Here is an 18,643-nt window from a genome sequence, read left to right as displayed (position 1 = left end):
AAAAATAGAGAGTACAATAATAGACCATAGTTTTCTGTTTTCCTTTTAGTAAATAAAGATGATTAATCTTGAAAAATGTTAATATCTAAGACAATTGTTTTTTATTTTTTTGATGAATATATAAAAAAATGAGATGAATTTAGAAGAAGAAAGTCTCCAAAAGTCAGAAACGACACAAGTCAAAGAGAACCCATCCGGAATAGAAGGATTGCATGCAACAGGTGTTACGTTGCATGAATATGCACACGTGGCACATTCTCATACTACCACGTGTCATCCTCTTCTCTCTCTCCTCCTCCCCTTTCCCCATCCATTATAATCTCTAAATAATATTCTACATCTCTTCCTTTATCTTCTCATTATTACTCAAAAATTTATAAAAGGAAAAAAACCTAATTAATTAACCAACACAAAAAGAGAGAAAATAGATATATAGAACAGAACACAATGACCACCGGAAATGAAATACTGAAGCACCTATCTTCTATTGCAAACGACGTCGTTCAACGTTGCGCCTTGTAATATATTATTATTTCACGTTTTGTTTAGTACCATTTTATTATTTATTATTATTGATATATATAATTTTTTTGTTGTTATTATTATTAATTATGGTGGTGCAGGACAGTGGGGATTTCGGTGGAGGAATTGGTTGAAGAATTTGAGAGTAGTTTTTTTGATAATAATAATAATAATGAGGAGGAGGAGCATGGGAGTTATGGTGAGGGGTATTCCAGGGGATTGGTGGAGTATTGTGGTGGGAAAGCTGTGAAAGAGTTTTGTCAAAAGATTGATCAAACTATTGGTGATGGCTCTTTTGCTAGATTTACATTTGATCTCATGCTTGCTTGGGAACTCCCTTCACAAGCCCATCAACAAGCTCGTACGGTATATAAATATAACATATTAGTTTTCGTTTGGAACGTTGTGTTGTGTTGTGTTGTGTTGTGTTGTGTTGTGTTGTGTTGTGTTGTGTTGTGTTGTGTTGTGTTGTGTTGTGTTGTGTTGTGTTGTGTTGTGTTGTGTTGTGTTGTGTTGTGTTGTGTTGTGTTGTGTTGTGTTGTGTTGTGTTGTGTTGTGTTGTGTTGTGTTGTGTTGTGTTGTGTTGTGTTGTGTTGAATATTTTTATATTTTTATACAAAACTATATGTGGTATTAACTTTTATAGACACCTAAATATATAATATTTTAGTATAAATTAAAATTTAACATAGTATTATATAAAAATATGATATATAATCTAATTCAATATAATACAATACAATACGGCCTAATACGGCGTTCCAAACGAGCCCTAGTGTATATCATTTATGTTTGTTTATTTGCAATATTGTTTGCATATATATATGTTCTTTGACTTATTGGGTTTCTATAAATGTATGAAAGAAAATAAAATAAATAATTATTTGGAATATTATTATATATAGTGGGACCATACATGGAAATTGATTTATTGGTTCAGAGTGGGATCGATCGTCAACTGTGTAACTTAATTTCGTTGTTAAAAAAAAATAAAAAATAAATTAGGAAGTGTAATTTGGAAAGCGAAAGACATTAATAGTTGGGCTTGTTAATTTAGTTGATAATGATTTCACCAAGAAATTAAGCTGCAAAGTGGTTTTCAAATAATATAATTGAATAATAATGGTGCTTTAGTGGTCTAGTCGCACACCCTCTAATTTTTAATTATATTTTAATTATATAGTTATAGTTGTTTAAGACATTTAAAAAATTCTGTTGAAACTATCTAGTGTTGTACGTATATAAATTAAAAAAAAAAAAATCAAACGTGCTAACAAAAAATTTTAATTTTTGGCGTATTAAAATTTTCATCAATAAAACTGGTTAGACTTGTGTGACTGGTGTGAGTGAGTGTCCTTATAATTTCATGATAAAGGAGAAATTGCTAACCATTTATAAAACATCACTCTCTTGTGGGAATCTTAAAAGTAAAATGTTAAAGGTGAATTTGGTATATAGTATTTGGATATATTTTGCATCAACGATCTGTTAGATTATGAATAATTAGTTATATGGAGGAAGAGATAGCAAAAATGCAATTTCTTACTATTATGATGAAATGTTTATGCAACTGAGTATTCAAATCTGAATTCTATATTTGTGTAGATTCATTGTTAACATAAATATATAATAACACTTATGGGTTTGCAGGAAAATATTGGAAAGGAAAGAGAAGACAAGTATATGCCACCAAAAGCAACTATGGAACAAGATGACATCTCTCTTTTCTATTCAGACATTATGCCACTTCTTGTATGTTAATAAATATGTACACATAATATATATATACTTTTATTTCAATAAAATGATAATTATTTGTAAAATGGCATATTAAATGATTGAACTATAGTGCAATTTTACCAATTACTCTGTATTATATTTTAAGTACATATACAATGGTTGTTTCAGGTTGATAATGAGCCAAGTGTTGGAGAAGAAGCTTTTGTATGGTTTGGATCTTTGGTTGTATTAGTTACAGATGTTGTTAATGGAGGATTTACCTTTGAATCTCTCACAGCTTCAACTAGAAACCGCCTCCATTTTCCTGCATACGATAAATTCTTGAAGGAAATCGACAAGTAATAATAACACTTTTAATTTTGTATTCAATTAAATTAGTAGAACAGATTAATTGACATGTTTTCTAACTTTGTAGATCCATGAAACACTTGCAAAAACAAGAAATTCCATGTGGCGTGGAGCTCGGTGACGATGAATTCATACTACATGTCGAAGGAACCGCTAGTTCGAGTAGAGTTGTACGCCATATTGGTGGAACTAGTTGGCCTGGTTTGTCCCATAATTTAGTTTCATATTTGAATTTTAAGAAATATTAAAATCAACATTTGTACTTACAAAATGTTATGTTTTCAGGTAGACTTACACTAACAAACTATGCTCTTTACTTTGAGGCATCTGGAGTAATATCATATGAAGATGCACTTAAGATAGATTTCTCAAAGAACATAGAACAGAGTGTGAAACCGATCGCTACAGGGCCTTGGGGTGCCCCGCTCTTCAACAAGGCGATAATTTACGAGTCATCGGAGTTGTAAGGACATAAACTCATTTTTACATACATGAAATTGCCAATTTGCATATCAACTTGTGTATTGATAAGAAAATATACTTTGTTTTTTTCAATGTTTTAGAACAGATGGAATTGTAATAGAGTTTCCCGAGTTAACTAGCTCGACGAGACGCGATCATTGGCTTGCGTTGACAAGGGAGATTCTTCTCTTACACCAATTTCTATCCACATTCGATGTTAAGTGTCCGATCCAAGCATGGGAGATGCACGCGAGGACGATACTTAGTATCATAAGGCTCCACGCAGCACGAGAGATGCTTAAATTATCGCCCCCTGATCCAACGAAATTCTTGATTTTCGCCTTATTTGATAAAATACCGAAGGGTGATTATGTACTAGAAAAGATAGCCGAGAGTCTTAAGACGGCGAGTCCAGGGCATTCGTGTAGTGCTAGCTCGCTCTTGAGGAGGATGAATGTGAGAGAAGCAATGATCTCGAGTTTAGAAGATGAAGTTACTAAAGAAAGTTTAAGAGGTCCATTGGACAACATTACTTCACTCGAAAGCGCTATAAATAAAGCTAGAGAAGAAGAGAAGGAAAGTGCTGTAGCGAAAGCCACTACAACGCATTTGAAAGAGGAAGGAATAACCGAAAGCACTATGGTTTTGATGGTATGCAACTCAAATATCTTATACTAAGGCATTTTTCTTTCTTTTATGCGCTTAACAGGGCTAATTTTACTCGACAGGAGCTGCTTAAGCCGGTTAAAACTGTCTTGCCTCGGTTTCAAGAAATCCTAATGTGGGAAAAACCGGTAACTACTCTCAATGTGATGGCTTCGGCTCTAATGATCACATACAAGTGAGTTAATTTACAATTTGGTTGTAGGCACTTCGATTATTAGAGATGAAATATTTGGTTATAACATAACAATTTTCGGGTAATGTAGGGAGTGGGTCGGGAAGGGAATAGCAGTTTTCTTGTTTTGGGTGGTGGCGTACATGATCAAGGCGAGACGAAACAGGCTCGGGGAGAGATGCAACGAGATAGTAGTTTCCAAATCGTCTGATAAGAGCACGAGCACGAGGGAAAGTGTGGTAACAGCTCAACATAAATTGGTATCGATTTTTGATTTAGTGCAGGAAGCAAACATAGCATTGTTGAAAATTCAATCCATCTTCTTATCAAAGGCCCCAAAGGTAAAAACTAACACTAATTGCGAGCTCAAATGATCAAGCATGTGGTTCGATACAATTGTCTAATGTTAGAGATTTTTTTTGTGGTTGCAGCATGCGGATATGGTGATGGTGGCTCTAATTGGATTGGGTGTGATAGTGGCTGTGATACCAACAAAGTATATAATAATGGGATTGATTTTGTATTGTTTCATTATGACATCAAAATTAACCCAAAAGTTTGGAAACAACCAAGGAGGAAATAGAAGATTGAAAGAATGGTGGGATTCGATTCCAGTTATTCCTGTAAGAGTGGTAGACAAAGTGCCTGAATCTTCATCTTCTACATAGTGGAATTGGTCAAATACTACAGCTATGGAAATGAGAGACCATTATAGATTTTCACACAGGATCATTTTCTATACTTTTTCTATTTTGAATAAAATCCAAAGAGATGGAAACTTGGAAAAAGTTGTTTTTTTGTATGAATAAAATAAAGTAGGATTCTAAAGAAGAAACACAAACACAGGAATAGTAAATGTATGTTGTGTTGTATGTAATTCAGTTGAGAGCAGAATATTAAATTTTGGCATATTAAGGATAATTGAAAGAGAATTGGTACAAGGCGCCACACCTTATGTGCCTAACATCTTATGACATGCGTGTGGTTTAGGGAATTTTTTGCAATGGGCGACTTGTTTTATCACTTTATTTTATTAGTGTTATGTTCTTGTAAAATTAGGTGAAGATTCGAAATGTAAACAAACCACACAACAATGGCTCATTTCCCATGGCCCATTCAAATTTTGCAACCTATGAAACTAAATTTGGTGGTGATCTGCTTCCAATTAGACTCATCTGCTAATCAAGCTTAAGGCCTCCCAATTGCAGATGCAACTTATTTTTGAGTCATACGCAAGAAAGATTTAGAATACTATTATATGCTACCATTAACAAAATTAAAAGGGGATTTAGTGGTTAGATAAGTAAAACATGTCATCCCATTTAAGTTATACTTTCCGAAACATTACTATCTCCATATGGGACCACCAATGACAATCACTATCATATATTAATTATTGTATAATTTAATATATTTATAAAAAAAAAATAATTTACAGCGTAAATACTTAAATTTAATTTTTAACGATAATAACATCTAAATTATATTTCTAAAATTTTCGTAAGTACATAGTCCTTAAATATGAAATCATTATCAACGTATACATAATCGAGAATATAACTTAAATATTTATGCCGCAAATTACTCTATAAAAAATTACGAACTAATCATAAGGCATCATCCCGTGATAGTAATGCTCAAAATCACCAGATAGTAATCAAAATCCAATATTTCACATGATTTTTTAATCCATAACAGGTCTACTAAGCAGAAAAAAATGAAGGAAAGAATCCGTGGTAGTACAGCTACAACTACTACAGCAGCAAAAGGCATCTCATGTTTAGATGCCAAATGATTTGAGAGGTTAGATTTAGAGCATAAAAGGAAGCACTGTCAGATTATGTACAGTCTCAACTCAATTATATATTTGTTATAATTCATCAAACTCAACAGTTCCCTAGTATATACCTATCAATTATCTGATAAGGGCGTTGTTTAACTGCATCGCCGGCTGCATGTTACTTGTTAGTACTCCTCACTCATCGCTTTTTGTTTCCTCGCACCTTTTCCAAGTCGGGGAGATCTGTTGGAAGAACTCATTGTAAGAATACAGGGAAGACTCAGTATGTTCATGGGAATTGTTTTAAAAGGGTCACTTACAAAGCATTCCTTCGTCATCGCTGCTTTCGTCTTCATCACCGACATACTGCAAAATGAATAATTGTCCCATAATTAGATCAAAAAAAAAAACATCATACTAATATACCATTATTTTTACGATACATAACAAGATAGTCAGCGTACCGCAGCATGATCACCATCCTCGGATGCAGAGTCAGCTGTAAAGAAACCGAAAGATATTCAGTAATAATCCAAATGAACTCTCTGACATATTATAGTAAATTCGAAAATTGACAAGAGTGTGTAGCTACAAGACATGGTCACATCTTTGAGGCTCTTACTCCACACATGGATTTCTTAACATGATTTGTTTCTATATAACACATAACTAGAATACAGATTTCGTAACCTAATGCCAGCCAGTTCACTAATTACTGTCCCTACCCCATTCTCTGACTTTGATGCCGATCTTCGAGGACAAGAATGCTCAAATTCAGCAAATGATTGTTATGAATCTATGTAAGCCTGGATCAGAAAACTTGAATACACTCTTAAGTGTCAAATTACAAGACGAGAAGGGTATCAATCATGAACTCTGCAGTTCATGGTTACCGAAGGGATAAACAAAGTGATTTAGAAAAGCAAGGAATTCTGTTTCCGAGACTTTTCTTGTTGCTGCTATGTGGTAGTAGCTATTGTGGCTTTGAATCGGCCCTGTATATGTTCGTTTTGTACTATATGTTGCTATAGTTTGCAGCATATTAAACTTTTTCCATTCAACTTGCACTATGGTAGGTCAGGGTTATTCGATTTGATAATTATCAAGCTGGATTAGTAGCTCACATGTCTCATTTTTCACTACCTAACTAGCACTAGTTAATCCACGTTTATTATTAATTATATGGGACAAGGAAAGTCAAAGTGCACAGTCCTATCAGTAACATAAAAAGTAAACATTAAACTATCCAAAGTTTGACAAAGAATTTTCCATGCTATAAACTATGGAATATAATCAATCCAAATAAAAAACAATACAGTAAAGTTAAGCTTATCAGTCCTTGAACCAAACTTCTAACTTCAACTCTATTCTTGCTTTCTCCTATTTATGCACCGTAAAAACCTTCCACCTATTCAAAGCTTATTCACTATTAACACTCATACCTTATTCGACGGATAAAAGAATTTGAACATCAGACACTAATCAACTCAAACCCTGTTCCCCGATGAACTAATAAACACCATAATTTAACAAAACTCAAACTTCTGATCCAAATACCAATGCAGTATATGAGAAAGTATATTTCATTTATAAACCCGATAAATGAAAAAGGGTATAATCAACTTACATCTCGACTCTTCCTCATCCTCATCACACCACTTGTTCCAATCAACTTTCAGATAAGGTGCTGGTTTTTCTTCTGTTTTCAACAATCTTTTCCACCAACCTTTCTGTTCTTTCTGGATTGAACATATTATGTTCCTTAACCCCGGTTTTGTCTTACAACCCTGCATCAATATACCAACATGAACAGTTATAACAACAACAGAATCAAACAAATAACAGTGTCATTTATGACTTTACCATCAACAAAAGTAAATAAGCTCGGTAATAGTCTCTAAAATTTATCTCAGAAACAGAACAAAAGGGTGTCCGAAACATAGAACATTTCACAAATATTAACACATTTTTTACACAACCCCATATGATTTGACTTTGAAAAACCACCTCCATCATGAAGAGAGGTATAATAATCAATTCAACAGCAATTAGTGAAATGGGGGGCACTACTGTAAACTGTTTTTCACTGAAATCTCTGAATAAATATATAACATTAGACATCTGCCATAAACTATTAACACATTTTTACACAACCCCATTTTGACTTGACTTTGAAAAACCACCTCCATCATGAATAGAGTTATAATCAATTCAACAGCAATAAGTGAAATGGCACTACTGTTTTTCAATGAAATTTTGAGCTACAAAGAAAAACTAATGTATACAAAAATACACTGGCTGGTAATGGTATAGTCTACAGTAGACAAAAAGTCTCTAAAAGGGTAAGTTTCCAAACATTAAACATTTCACAAATTAGCTAAAAGAAAATAATCACTGAATAAAATAACATTAGACAACAATTAACCCGTTTTCACACAGCCCCATTTGATTTGACTTTGAAAATTTACCTCCATCATGAATAGGGGTATAATCAATTCAACAGCAATTAGTAAAATGGGGGACACTACTGTTTTTCCCTGAAATTTTTGAGCTATAGAGAAAAACCAATCCATACAAAAACACATTGGCTGGTATAGTCTAAAAATAAATAAGCTTGGAAATAAGTCTCCAAAATTTATTTCAATAACAGAGCAAACTAATAACATTATACATCTTGTATAAACTAACATTTTCACACAACCGCATTTGATTTTGACTTTGAAAAACCACATCCATCATGAATAGGGATATAATCAATAGCAATAAGTGAAATGGGTACTAATCTTAAGCTACAGAAAAACCAATCTAAAGTCTAAACAACAAAAGGAGAATATTTTGTGAAATGTGTATTGCTAAAAAACAAATAATCACTTAATAAAATGAACAACAGAAATCAGGTATAAACTATTAAACCATTTTCACACAACCCCATTTGATTGACTTTGAAAAAACCCACCTCCATCATGAATAGGGGTATAAATGGGTACTAATCTTAAGAAATTAAAACAACAAAAAGATAATATTTTGAGAAATGGGTATTATTGCTCACTCACTAACCTCAGGGAGTATAGTTCCATAAAGTGTTAAAGTGAAGTGAAAGGGTTCTCCTTGAGCTCCCAAAGCAGAGAAAGAAAACAAACCCTGAGGCTCACACTTTACATTGATGTCTTTGGCATCAGGAAGAGCCACCGTCAGGTAAACTTTATCCGATCTCTGAGCCCATAGAACCTCCGGATGCCGGCTGTTGAAAACCCAGAAAAAAGAAAACAACTTTTTTACTTTTAATCAAAGAAAGAAAACAAGAACAGGAATTTATCCAATATCCATGATTACCAAACCAGAACAAGAAATGAAAGTAAAGAAAGATAACCTCATGTTTGGGTTTGGGAGAGAGTGGAGTTGTTTTGTTAGGTTCAGTTTCAGTTCCAGTTTACACCCAAAGAAGGGTTTTCTTCAAGTTTCAACTCTCAAATTCAAGGGTTCAATATGTACTACTGTACTTTTTAGTTCCAGAAATATTAATTAAAATGGGAATTTTTGTTTTTTCTTTAAATTTTCACTTAAAAAATTATAATTTTTTTTTTTAAAATTTTACATTTTAATTTTTTTTATTTATAAAAATACTTTTTAGTGAAAATAATAAATTATTTTTATAGTTGTTTTATTATTTATTTATAATTATTTTAAGATTATTTTATAATTTATTTATAATTATTATAAAGTTCAATTTTTGTTATAAAAAAATATAAGTACTTCTATAATACACCTCGTTCAAATGAATGTAGTAATATAACCTTTATGGTTAATTGATAGTTTCACCAACTTGAGTTATTTATGTAAATGGTATATGAACTCAACAATCTCATAAATTGTCTTGTTTAAGTTGCTAATGTTCGAATATATTTTCCTAGAGTCTGTTCATTCCAAAGCAGAGTATTCCTAAAACCAACACCTCCCCTAGTTTTTGATTTGCAAAGCTTATCCCAAGATACATAACTTGGTGCATTCGCTTCAGATGTATCTTTCCATAAAAAAGTTCTACATATCGCATTTATCTTCTTTAGAACAGCTTTAGGAAGAACTATTATTTGCGCCCAATATAAATGTGTCGTTATCAAAATTGCATTAATCAAAGTAATTCGACCAGCATAAGAAATATTCTGAGAACCCCATACTCTGATTCGTTGCACTATCTTTTCCACTACTATTTCACAATCTGAAACCGAAAGTCTTTTAGCACATATCGAAATCTCCAGATATTTGAAAGGAAGATCGTTCCTAACAAACCCTGAAGCATCCAAAATTATTTGAATTTCTTCTTCATTCATGCCACAACAATATAATGTTGATTTCATTTCATTCAGAAACAAATTAGAGGACTTTGAAAACAATTTAAGGCCTTAAAGGGGATAATAGATAGACTTAAAATTACCATGATAAAAGAGTAATATATTTTTAGCAAAACAAAGATGATTAAGTTTTAAATCCAAACACTTGCCATGATATCTAAAATTTATTTTCTCTCCACTTTTGCATAATTTTATATAATAAGAGGATAATTGGGACAATTTTTTTTATATAATTTTATTTGTTGCAATTACCTATTTATAAAAAAAAAAAATTGATGGTAGACATATTTGAATTTTGTTGCAGTTAATTATTTATGTAAATAAAATTGACAGTAAATATACCCCATGTACATTTGTTCTTCCAATTAAATACTAATTTAAAAATAATTCAAATTAATATGAGTCTTTTTAGATTTAATAATATAATATTAATTTAAATGTGACATATATATATTATTATAAGAGTAATATATATTATAGTATTTAGTGAAAAATTATATAATTTATAGTTCATTATAAACTAAATATTATAACATAAATAATATATATTATAGTATTTGAGATTAAATGTATTTTTTTTTCTTGTATTTATAGAATGTTTGTGGACCATATGGAGAATAAATGGAATTAAGAAAAGAGAAAGAGATTATTAAGAAGAAACAATTAAAAGAAACAAAAGAAAAAGATAAGGATAGTAAAAAAGAAAGAGGTAGCTAATCAAAGCAGGAAAAATTAAAATAAAAAAAATTAAAAAAAAAAAAAAAGAATTTGGTTTGATAAAAGATCAATTCGACAATATATTCAAAATACATGCATGTATAAGTATTTAAATAAATAATTAAGTGCATCTATAAATAATTTGTTTGAATTTTGATTTTATTATATTATAAATTATTTGAGAATTTCTTAAAATTTTGTGGGGGATTTTAGGTGACTACAATAAATAATTATACAAAAATGTAAATAAAAATAAAATAAATTTACAATTTATTCATATACCAAAAAATAGATAAAATATCACCACTACATAAAAAATAGAAAAAATATCTATAATAAGTGACTAAAAATAATCACCACTACACTCAAAAAAAAAAAAATTATCACCACTACATATATCATTCAAATATTCAAATGATTAAAAATAAAATTTCATTGAAATAAGAAGCCCAAATTAATTTTATATCTATGGGAACTATGGAGCAATTAAATATATCGAAATACCTTTATATATATTAATTAAATATGTGAAATTTTTATATATAATTACTAAAATAAACTTATTTATTAATTAATGCTGTACTCAAACTCATACATACATGCATGCATAAGTTGAGAATTATTACATAAGAAAAAAGACATGAAAAACAATACAAATATTATAATATAATAAGATCAATTTTTAGATTGAGATGCTATTGGGAATTCCTTTGGCAGAGAGGCCTTCCTCACCATTAGGCATAAGCAAAGTATATGGAAAACTAATAGGTCCAACTCTATTCTTCATATTCCTATCTTTATTTCTACTTGTAATTTTGTCTTCAATTTCACTAAGTTTCTTTCCAAATCTTTCAAAAGCTTGCAAAGGATCCGATTCCGAAGTCCAATCAGGATTTTCTCTTTGCCCTAGATAGATTTCATCCGAAGCATGCCTTGACAAAATCTCAACAAGGGAAATCCCAAGAAGGCTTTGAAATTCGGGTGTAATTATCGATAAGAAACCTTTTTCGGGGTCAGATTTAAGTTCCTCGTACTTTGGAGTACCCTTTTCGGGCATAAACTCTCGACTTAATGTAGGGCGATTTAGAAGGAACCCTTCGTAAGCATATTGTCCAAAGTTAACAGCTGCATGAAGAGCGGAAGATATCCATATAATTGTGGTGCATGACTCCACAAGTTCCTCAATGGTTTGCATTTTTGGCCACCAAGTTTCATCTTTCTTATCGCCATGACCGACTTCTCTAATTTCTTTCCACCATGCTTGAATTTCTGTATCGTTTTGAATTGTATCATCAGTCTTGTAGTAGTACGAGCAATATTCTTTAACCCATGAATTAATTGCAAACCAAATCTCTAGCCCATCAACAGCATAAGGATAGTCCTCTATTAGAAGACGAAGTCCGTGTGGAGAATTTTCATCCTTTACTGCCACTCCTCTGTATTTATAAAGTCATGCATATACAATATTATGTTACTAAAGATACAAAAGAAAAATTAGATATTAGAAAACAGTTTCTAAACTCTTAAAAAGTGTGTTTAGAAAGTCATGCAACCTCTAATTGAATCGAGGTAATTACGTAATTTAATGTGTTTGTCTTACTATATAATTACACTATAATCATATAATTAGAGGTAACTGAGAGTCCTAATTACTAAATTCTAATGATAATTCCATGAGAATTGAGTTACTAAAATCTTTCTATTTATTGTATTAATTATAAAAAAATATATATTTTTTTAATTACTAACTATTTTGTCAAACATAATAATGATAGTAATTCATATATAATTACTGCCCTAAACAACTTTACAACACAACCTTAATTTTTTATAACAAATTCTAAAACATGATTAATTTTTAAGTATTTTCTATGCCTAATAGAGACTACTTGCCTTTTAAGAAGATCTGTTGGGAGTGCTTGCTCAGTAAAAACCCAATCTTTATAAATCAATGATGATGATTCCATAGCATACTTTCCTTGAAAAAATGCTAACTCAACAAGACCATCTGCATTGATAAGAGTCTGCCTAGCAAGTGCATTTATGTTCATAGTATCACGAAAATGGGGTTGTAATAGTTTGTGAATTGGATGTAGTACACTTAATTGCCTATTTGTGGCTATCACAAATGGCTCACTCACACAATGTGTCTTCAACCTGTTAATTAAACCAAAATTTAATACATTAATAAAAGAAAAAAAAATTAAACTCAATCAAACCTATATATAATTAGGGTTTCGACCTTATATTTTGTAAACATTATCGTAGATTTTCAGTTTTGTTATATAACAAAATAGATTATATATTTTTCAAAATGGTACAAATATACTACTGTGAGCACATAACCAATTTTATCATAACACATCTAGGTTATATTATACTGGGTCCAATTTATCTTTTAATAAAATAAATGGTCTAATTAGTAGTTTTTGCAAAACCCAATATCTAAAACAATATATACTCATATAATTATGCAATTAAAACTCTTTGATATGTATTAGTTTCATACCAATGACTATAGACTTGATGGTAGCAAACATCATTTACAGCTACATAAGCTTTAGCCAATTGCCAAATGGTGCCTTCAACACCTTCTTCAGTTGGAGTATATACTTTACTAACTGCACCATGTTCATCACCATCTTGATGTGGTAGGCTTAATTCAATGGCAATAGGCTTTAATGTGCCATCCTTAGTCAAAAAGAGGATTGTTCGAGTTGCATAAGCCTTTGTAAGAGTTGTGTTTATCCTCCTCATGTATGGTATGAATGAATCATGGTGATCCAATATGAATAGTTTGTTTTGATTCAGTGCCTATTAATGAAGTCATGTAATATATTGTCCACATTAATATATAAAAAAAAATAAATAAACAAAAAACCTTAATTTCTTTAAGCACTTTAAATACTCCAGGCCTGAATTTGGGCATAGATGGACTAGGCCTGTGCCTAGAGCCCACTTAGTCCAAGGGCCCAAAAATATTTGTTTCCCTTTTAAAAATATAATTTTTTTTACTTATTTTTAAAAATACCACATTTTTTTTTCTAAAAAAAGGCCAAAAATATTTTTTTTTCATATGACCTACGAAATTTCAAGATCGACCCTAGGTATCCCTACAACTCTGGGCATAGGCGGGTTAGGCCTGTGCCTAGAGTCCACCTAGTCCAAGGGCCCGAAAAAATTTGTTTCCCTTTTAAAATACACATTTTTTTTACTAATTTTGAAAAATACCATATTTTTTTCTAAATAAAGACCCTAAAAATACTAAAATAATAGGGATAAGTTGAGGAATACTTCTTTTTTGTATTTAATAATTAAAAATACCCTCATATTAAATTTTATTAAAATGTACCCACTTTTATGATGTGGGTTCCCTAATATATTCTCACCCTCCTTAAATCTAGCACATAATTTATATTAACCTAAGGAGTATAATGGGGACATCATCTATAAAAGTTAAAGAATATAAAAATAAAAGTAAAATTTAAACAAATAAAATAAAGTGAATATACAATATAATTTCGTCAAAATAATGATCGAGCAATACCGTATCTACATCAAGCCCCTCCAAGTAATTTTGAATGTGTTCTTTTGTAATTTTGCTAGTGTGATCACCATACAATTTCTTGTCTAGCTTGCTGGTGGGTGGGAATTCCTGTAATTAAAATTAGACTAAATTATATATTCATATACAACAAAAAATTATATATATATATTTTTTGATAAAAAATTCTTTAATTATTTATCAAACTATTAAAATTAGATTACTTTAAGGCTGGCAATGAGGACAGGGTGAACACCAGCAAGCATTTCTCTTCCAAATTCTTCATCTGTTCTCCATGCAGATTTACTCTCTACAAATCATTGAAACAATTATATCTTAATTCATTTTTATTCATATGATAGTGTAAATTATAATTATAATAGAAATTCTATCAACTTTTAAAAAAATTAAAATAATTTAGTATTAAAAACGGAGTTCAAAATAACCAGTTTCACGGTTATAGCAAAAAATAGGCACTTGCACAATTGATTATTTGAAACTTATTTTCAATACTGTAAATTATTTAAAAAAAAAAAATCAAAAAGGGGTAGAATGTATACTATATATATTTAGTGGCAAAGCCAGTCCAATATTTTAGTGAGGAAAAAAAAATTAAAGTATTAATGACAAATATAATTTTTATTAAAAAAAATAATAAATTCTGTGAGAATACAAATAAATATATGTAAGAATAAAAGTGAAAAATATAAATTTTACTAGGATATAAATAAAAATATTTGAGATAAAGGTAAAATATTTAAAAATTTATATACAAAATTTATATGAACAAAAAGTGGGGAAAAATGGTCCCACATGCCCTTCTTCCCTTCGCCACTGGATATAAGTAATAACTATAATACATGCAATCATATGAAGAAGAAAAAATTGTGTTATAAATTGTGCAAATAGGATATGTTGTGAATACCTTTGATAACATCAGGCATAGGAAATTCAAGGAATTTTTCACCATCAGATCGGAGCAACTCTTTCAACATGTCGTCCGGAACAGCTTTCCTTATTTTATCAAATACTTTTGTTGGTAACTCCAATCCTCCTTCATACAACTCATGTACTTCTTGGAATTTATCGAACTCGTTTGGAGTTTCATCGAAGAAATGCTTTAGAGCAGGTACGACGGCATGAGATAAAGCCTTAATTGCGTAAGCAAGAAAATCTGACATCTTCAAGTGACCAAATCTTTCATCTCTTGGAACATAAATGTCTAAAGATTCAACAGGATCTAGTGGTTTTGTAAGATTCACTGCCTTTAGCCTACTCTCAATTTTAGGATCTATTTAATAGAGAAAGAAGAAGAAAGTTAGAGGGTGTTTGACTCAATAACTAAATATTTAATTTTGTTTTTAAAAACAAAGTTACAAAAAAAAATATATATTAAAATTTCAATGGCAATAAAATTAAAGTTATTTTCTTTCAAATTACTTTATTTCATTATTTATTACAAATTTTAAAAATATGTATTTTTCTCTTAATATATAAATTAATTTATTATTTACACTTTTTTTCAAAAAAAAAAAAAATCTAAAACATCAACTAGGCACCTTTTTTGTTTTTCCAATATTAGACAATATTGTCCCAGATGGATCAAATGTAAAAATATTGAACCATATATAAGAATATGGGCTACTCCACTCATTATAATTGTTTTGAGATAGAACCTCATGATTCTCAATATCTAAAATTACAAAACTTGTGTTCTTATCTTTTAGAACACAATTTTAAAAACCTACAAATACATAATTTTAGTGGGTCATAAGAAAAAAAATATGTGATATTTTCAAAATCAATAAAAAACAAATGTGTATTTTTGAAAGAGAAATTTTCTTTTTCGCCCCTAAGCTAGGTGGGCCTTAGGCACAAGTTTAGTCCACCTATGCCCAGGGCTAAGCTTGAATACATGTATATTAGTTAATGATTAGAGTTCACATGTATCCAATGACATCACCTGTTTTGGTGGGTGGTCTGCCTGTTCTTCCTCTCCGAGGGTAAGGAAACTCGCTATTCCCTCCAAGAATTTTACGAGCAAAGTCCTCACCTTTGTCAGGTTCACCCAAATCATTGTACACATCGTAGTCATAGACTCTGTCCCACTCTTTACGCTCTCCTTTTCCATCTCCTCTCAAGTTCTGAAGCTCTTCCTTTCTGTACTTAAGCAATGGTGCTGGTGTTGCACTTGGAAGATATGACTATACCAAAAAAAAAAAAAATTCATTGATGACTTGTATGAAATGGAGCATATTTCTTAAAAAACGTATATATACTCAGTGACGGATTTAAAATTTTTATTTTATCAAGGGGTTAATTATTATTAAAAAACATACCTAGTTAAATTATTATAAATATATTTACAGGAGCTTCTACACTATATTTTTGTGTTTAATTATCAAATAAAATAAAACATATATATTAAAAAAAAAAATTAATACAGTTTTTTTGTCTAGTGGATTCGTCTCTGTATATACCTTGTTTCTGAAAAATACACGATCGTAGTCGTATTTGTTGGCTGAGTAAACCCAAGAATAGCAAATGAATTGAACAACACCTTCACCAGGAACATCATCAAGGGTAATGGTCTTGAGGAAGAGCTCTTCAACGTGATTGTTCTTGAAGATCACAGCTTCAGGGACTCCGATAGATTCGTCCCACTCGAAACTCACTTTAAATACTGAGTCTCCCGGTATTATGGTTGGTGCAGAAGTAACCCAATCTTCCAACTTTGTTTCTTTACCAACTTTGTTCGCTGCAACAAAATTTATAACATGTGAAAAAGGCTATCAAGAATTTCTTTTCAAAAGAATTTAATATCATATTTTACATATTTTAATTTAATAATAATTATAAAAAATCGTTAAACAATCGTAAATCTCTTCGAGTATCATTGGAGATCATGGAACTTTTCGCCCCCCTAGCTAGCTAGCTTCATGATGCTATGAGATACTCATGGTACCTAGCACCACTATGAGGTGTAAAGATATTTTATAAAAGTTATTATATTAAATTATATAGGACTCGATACTTAATTGTACTATAATAATAATATAACATGTTAGAGATTGCTAGACCTACTAGTGTTTTAACATTTCTCGTTGGTTAGGTGGGGTCCATTTTAATTATGTGTGATCACCAAAGTTTTAACTTTTTAATCTACTTAATCAATTTGAGGTACTTGAAGAAAAATAAAACTATAGATGATTCAAAACGTGCACTATCTAACAATCTTTTCATATCAAAATGTCAAATGCTTAACACTTGAAAGACAATTTTTAGTATTTCTTTTAGCTTAAGAGAAATGTTAAGGAGCACTATAAAATGTGACATATCGTTATTAGTGTATTAACAATACATTAGTATAATATTAGTACTCTTTCTCTTATTATAAATGTATTATAAATATATATATATATATATATATATATGTTGATATACATACCATTGTGACCACTAACAAGCTGTAGAGAAACTCCACCACCTAAGAACTCGACGACTCGATCCAAAATAGCAGAGCCTGCATTAACTGAAGTAGCCAATGGATTGAACTCCAACACATTCTTTTTCGACAAAACAACTTTCCCATTTATCATCTTCTTATCATCATTATTTCCACCACTCAATGCATCCACCACTTTCCCAATAAACATATTTATCAACTCTTCAAGGACCAATAAGCAATTAACTGAAAATATATAAATATATATAACTGAGAAGACTACAAAAATGAATAAAAGTGGTATATATATATAGTTGTGGTGGGTGGTGGTGATGATGAAGAAACTATGGGAAAAATTGATGGTATTATATAGGGAAAATTATCGATAATAGTTAGATATATTTGGATAAGAATCTATCAATTTCGTGTGGTTAATTTTCTTAACTTTTTTTAATATATATATATATATATATATATATATTTATATAAGCACATGTTATATATTTATGGACCAAAATTCATTAGTCTATTTTCTCAATCTGTCATATACATACAGTCTGTCCAAACCAATTATAATATTACAATTATTATTACAGCTCAATAAATATTATGTTTTGCAATGTAGTGTCTTGAAGATTTAATGGTATGGCACACATCTATATTCATAATGATCATTTATTTATTTATTTCTATTTCTTTTTTGCCTTTATCAGTGGAATTTGTTTTTTTTTCTTTTTTTTTGAAATAATCAAAATTTATTAATTAGTATTGAGAGTACAATAAAAAATTTAGTTCTTCCCAAGCATTATACTCAAAAATAATTTTACAATCCATTCTTTAAAATAGTTAGTTAAGTTAGGGTATCAGACATTTACATATTAAAATCATAATTTTATAT

General features: G+C 30.4%; 3 protein-coding genes across 3 annotated transcripts; 1 reads left to right on the top strand and 2 right to left on the bottom strand.

Annotated features, from left to right (window-relative positions):
• Positions 1 to 355: 355 nt before the first annotated feature.
• LOC115722096 (uncharacterized) lies at positions 356 to 4,918 on the top strand. The gene is made up of 10 exons (XM_030651218.2): positions 356 to 518; positions 624 to 888; positions 2,173 to 2,274; positions 2,431 to 2,600; positions 2,678 to 2,811; positions 2,896 to 3,073; positions 3,174 to 3,723; positions 3,801 to 3,913; positions 4,002 to 4,251; positions 4,342 to 4,918. Exons 1-10 carry the CDS (start codon positions 448 to 450, stop codon positions 4,576 to 4,578), a joined length of 2,070 nt encoding a protein of 689 aa, XP_030507078.2. The 5' UTR covers positions 356 to 447; the 3' UTR covers positions 4,579 to 4,918.
• Positions 4,919 to 5,535: 617 nt separating this feature from the next.
• LOC115724163 (co-chaperone protein p23-2) lies at positions 5,536 to 9,224 on the bottom strand. Its single transcript, XM_030653630.2, has 6 exons — positions 9,061 to 9,224; positions 8,748 to 8,931; positions 7,318 to 7,477; positions 6,155 to 6,189; positions 6,011 to 6,056; positions 5,536 to 5,933 (listed from the first exon to the last, which is right to left on the bottom strand). Exons 1-6 carry the CDS (start codon positions 9,063 to 9,065, stop codon positions 5,890 to 5,892), a joined length of 474 nt encoding a protein of 157 aa, XP_030509490.1. The 5' UTR covers positions 9,066 to 9,224; the 3' UTR covers positions 5,536 to 5,889.
• A 2,018-nt stretch (positions 9,225 to 11,242) lies between these two features.
• LOC115722276 (probable linoleate 9S-lipoxygenase 5) lies at positions 11,243 to 18,088 on the bottom strand. The gene is made up of 9 exons (XM_030651442.2): positions 17,749 to 18,088; positions 16,781 to 17,058; positions 16,264 to 16,504; positions 15,226 to 15,591; positions 14,525 to 14,610; positions 14,304 to 14,411; positions 13,266 to 13,570; positions 12,650 to 12,913; positions 11,243 to 12,192 (listed from the first exon to the last, which is right to left on the bottom strand). Exons 1-9 carry the CDS (start codon positions 17,954 to 17,956, stop codon positions 11,439 to 11,441), a joined length of 2,610 nt encoding a protein of 869 aa, XP_030507302.2. The 5' UTR covers positions 17,957 to 18,088; the 3' UTR covers positions 11,243 to 11,438.
• Positions 18,089 to 18,643: the final 555 nt, after the last annotated feature.

This window comes from Cannabis sativa, chromosome 9 (assembly GCF_029168945.1).
Source record: "Cannabis sativa cultivar Pink pepper isolate KNU-18-1 chromosome 9, ASM2916894v1, whole genome shotgun sequence".
Lineage (NCBI taxonomy): Eukaryota > Viridiplantae > Streptophyta > Magnoliopsida > Rosales > Cannabaceae > Cannabis > Cannabis sativa.
This window is presented reverse-complemented; position numbering and strand designations above follow the sequence as displayed.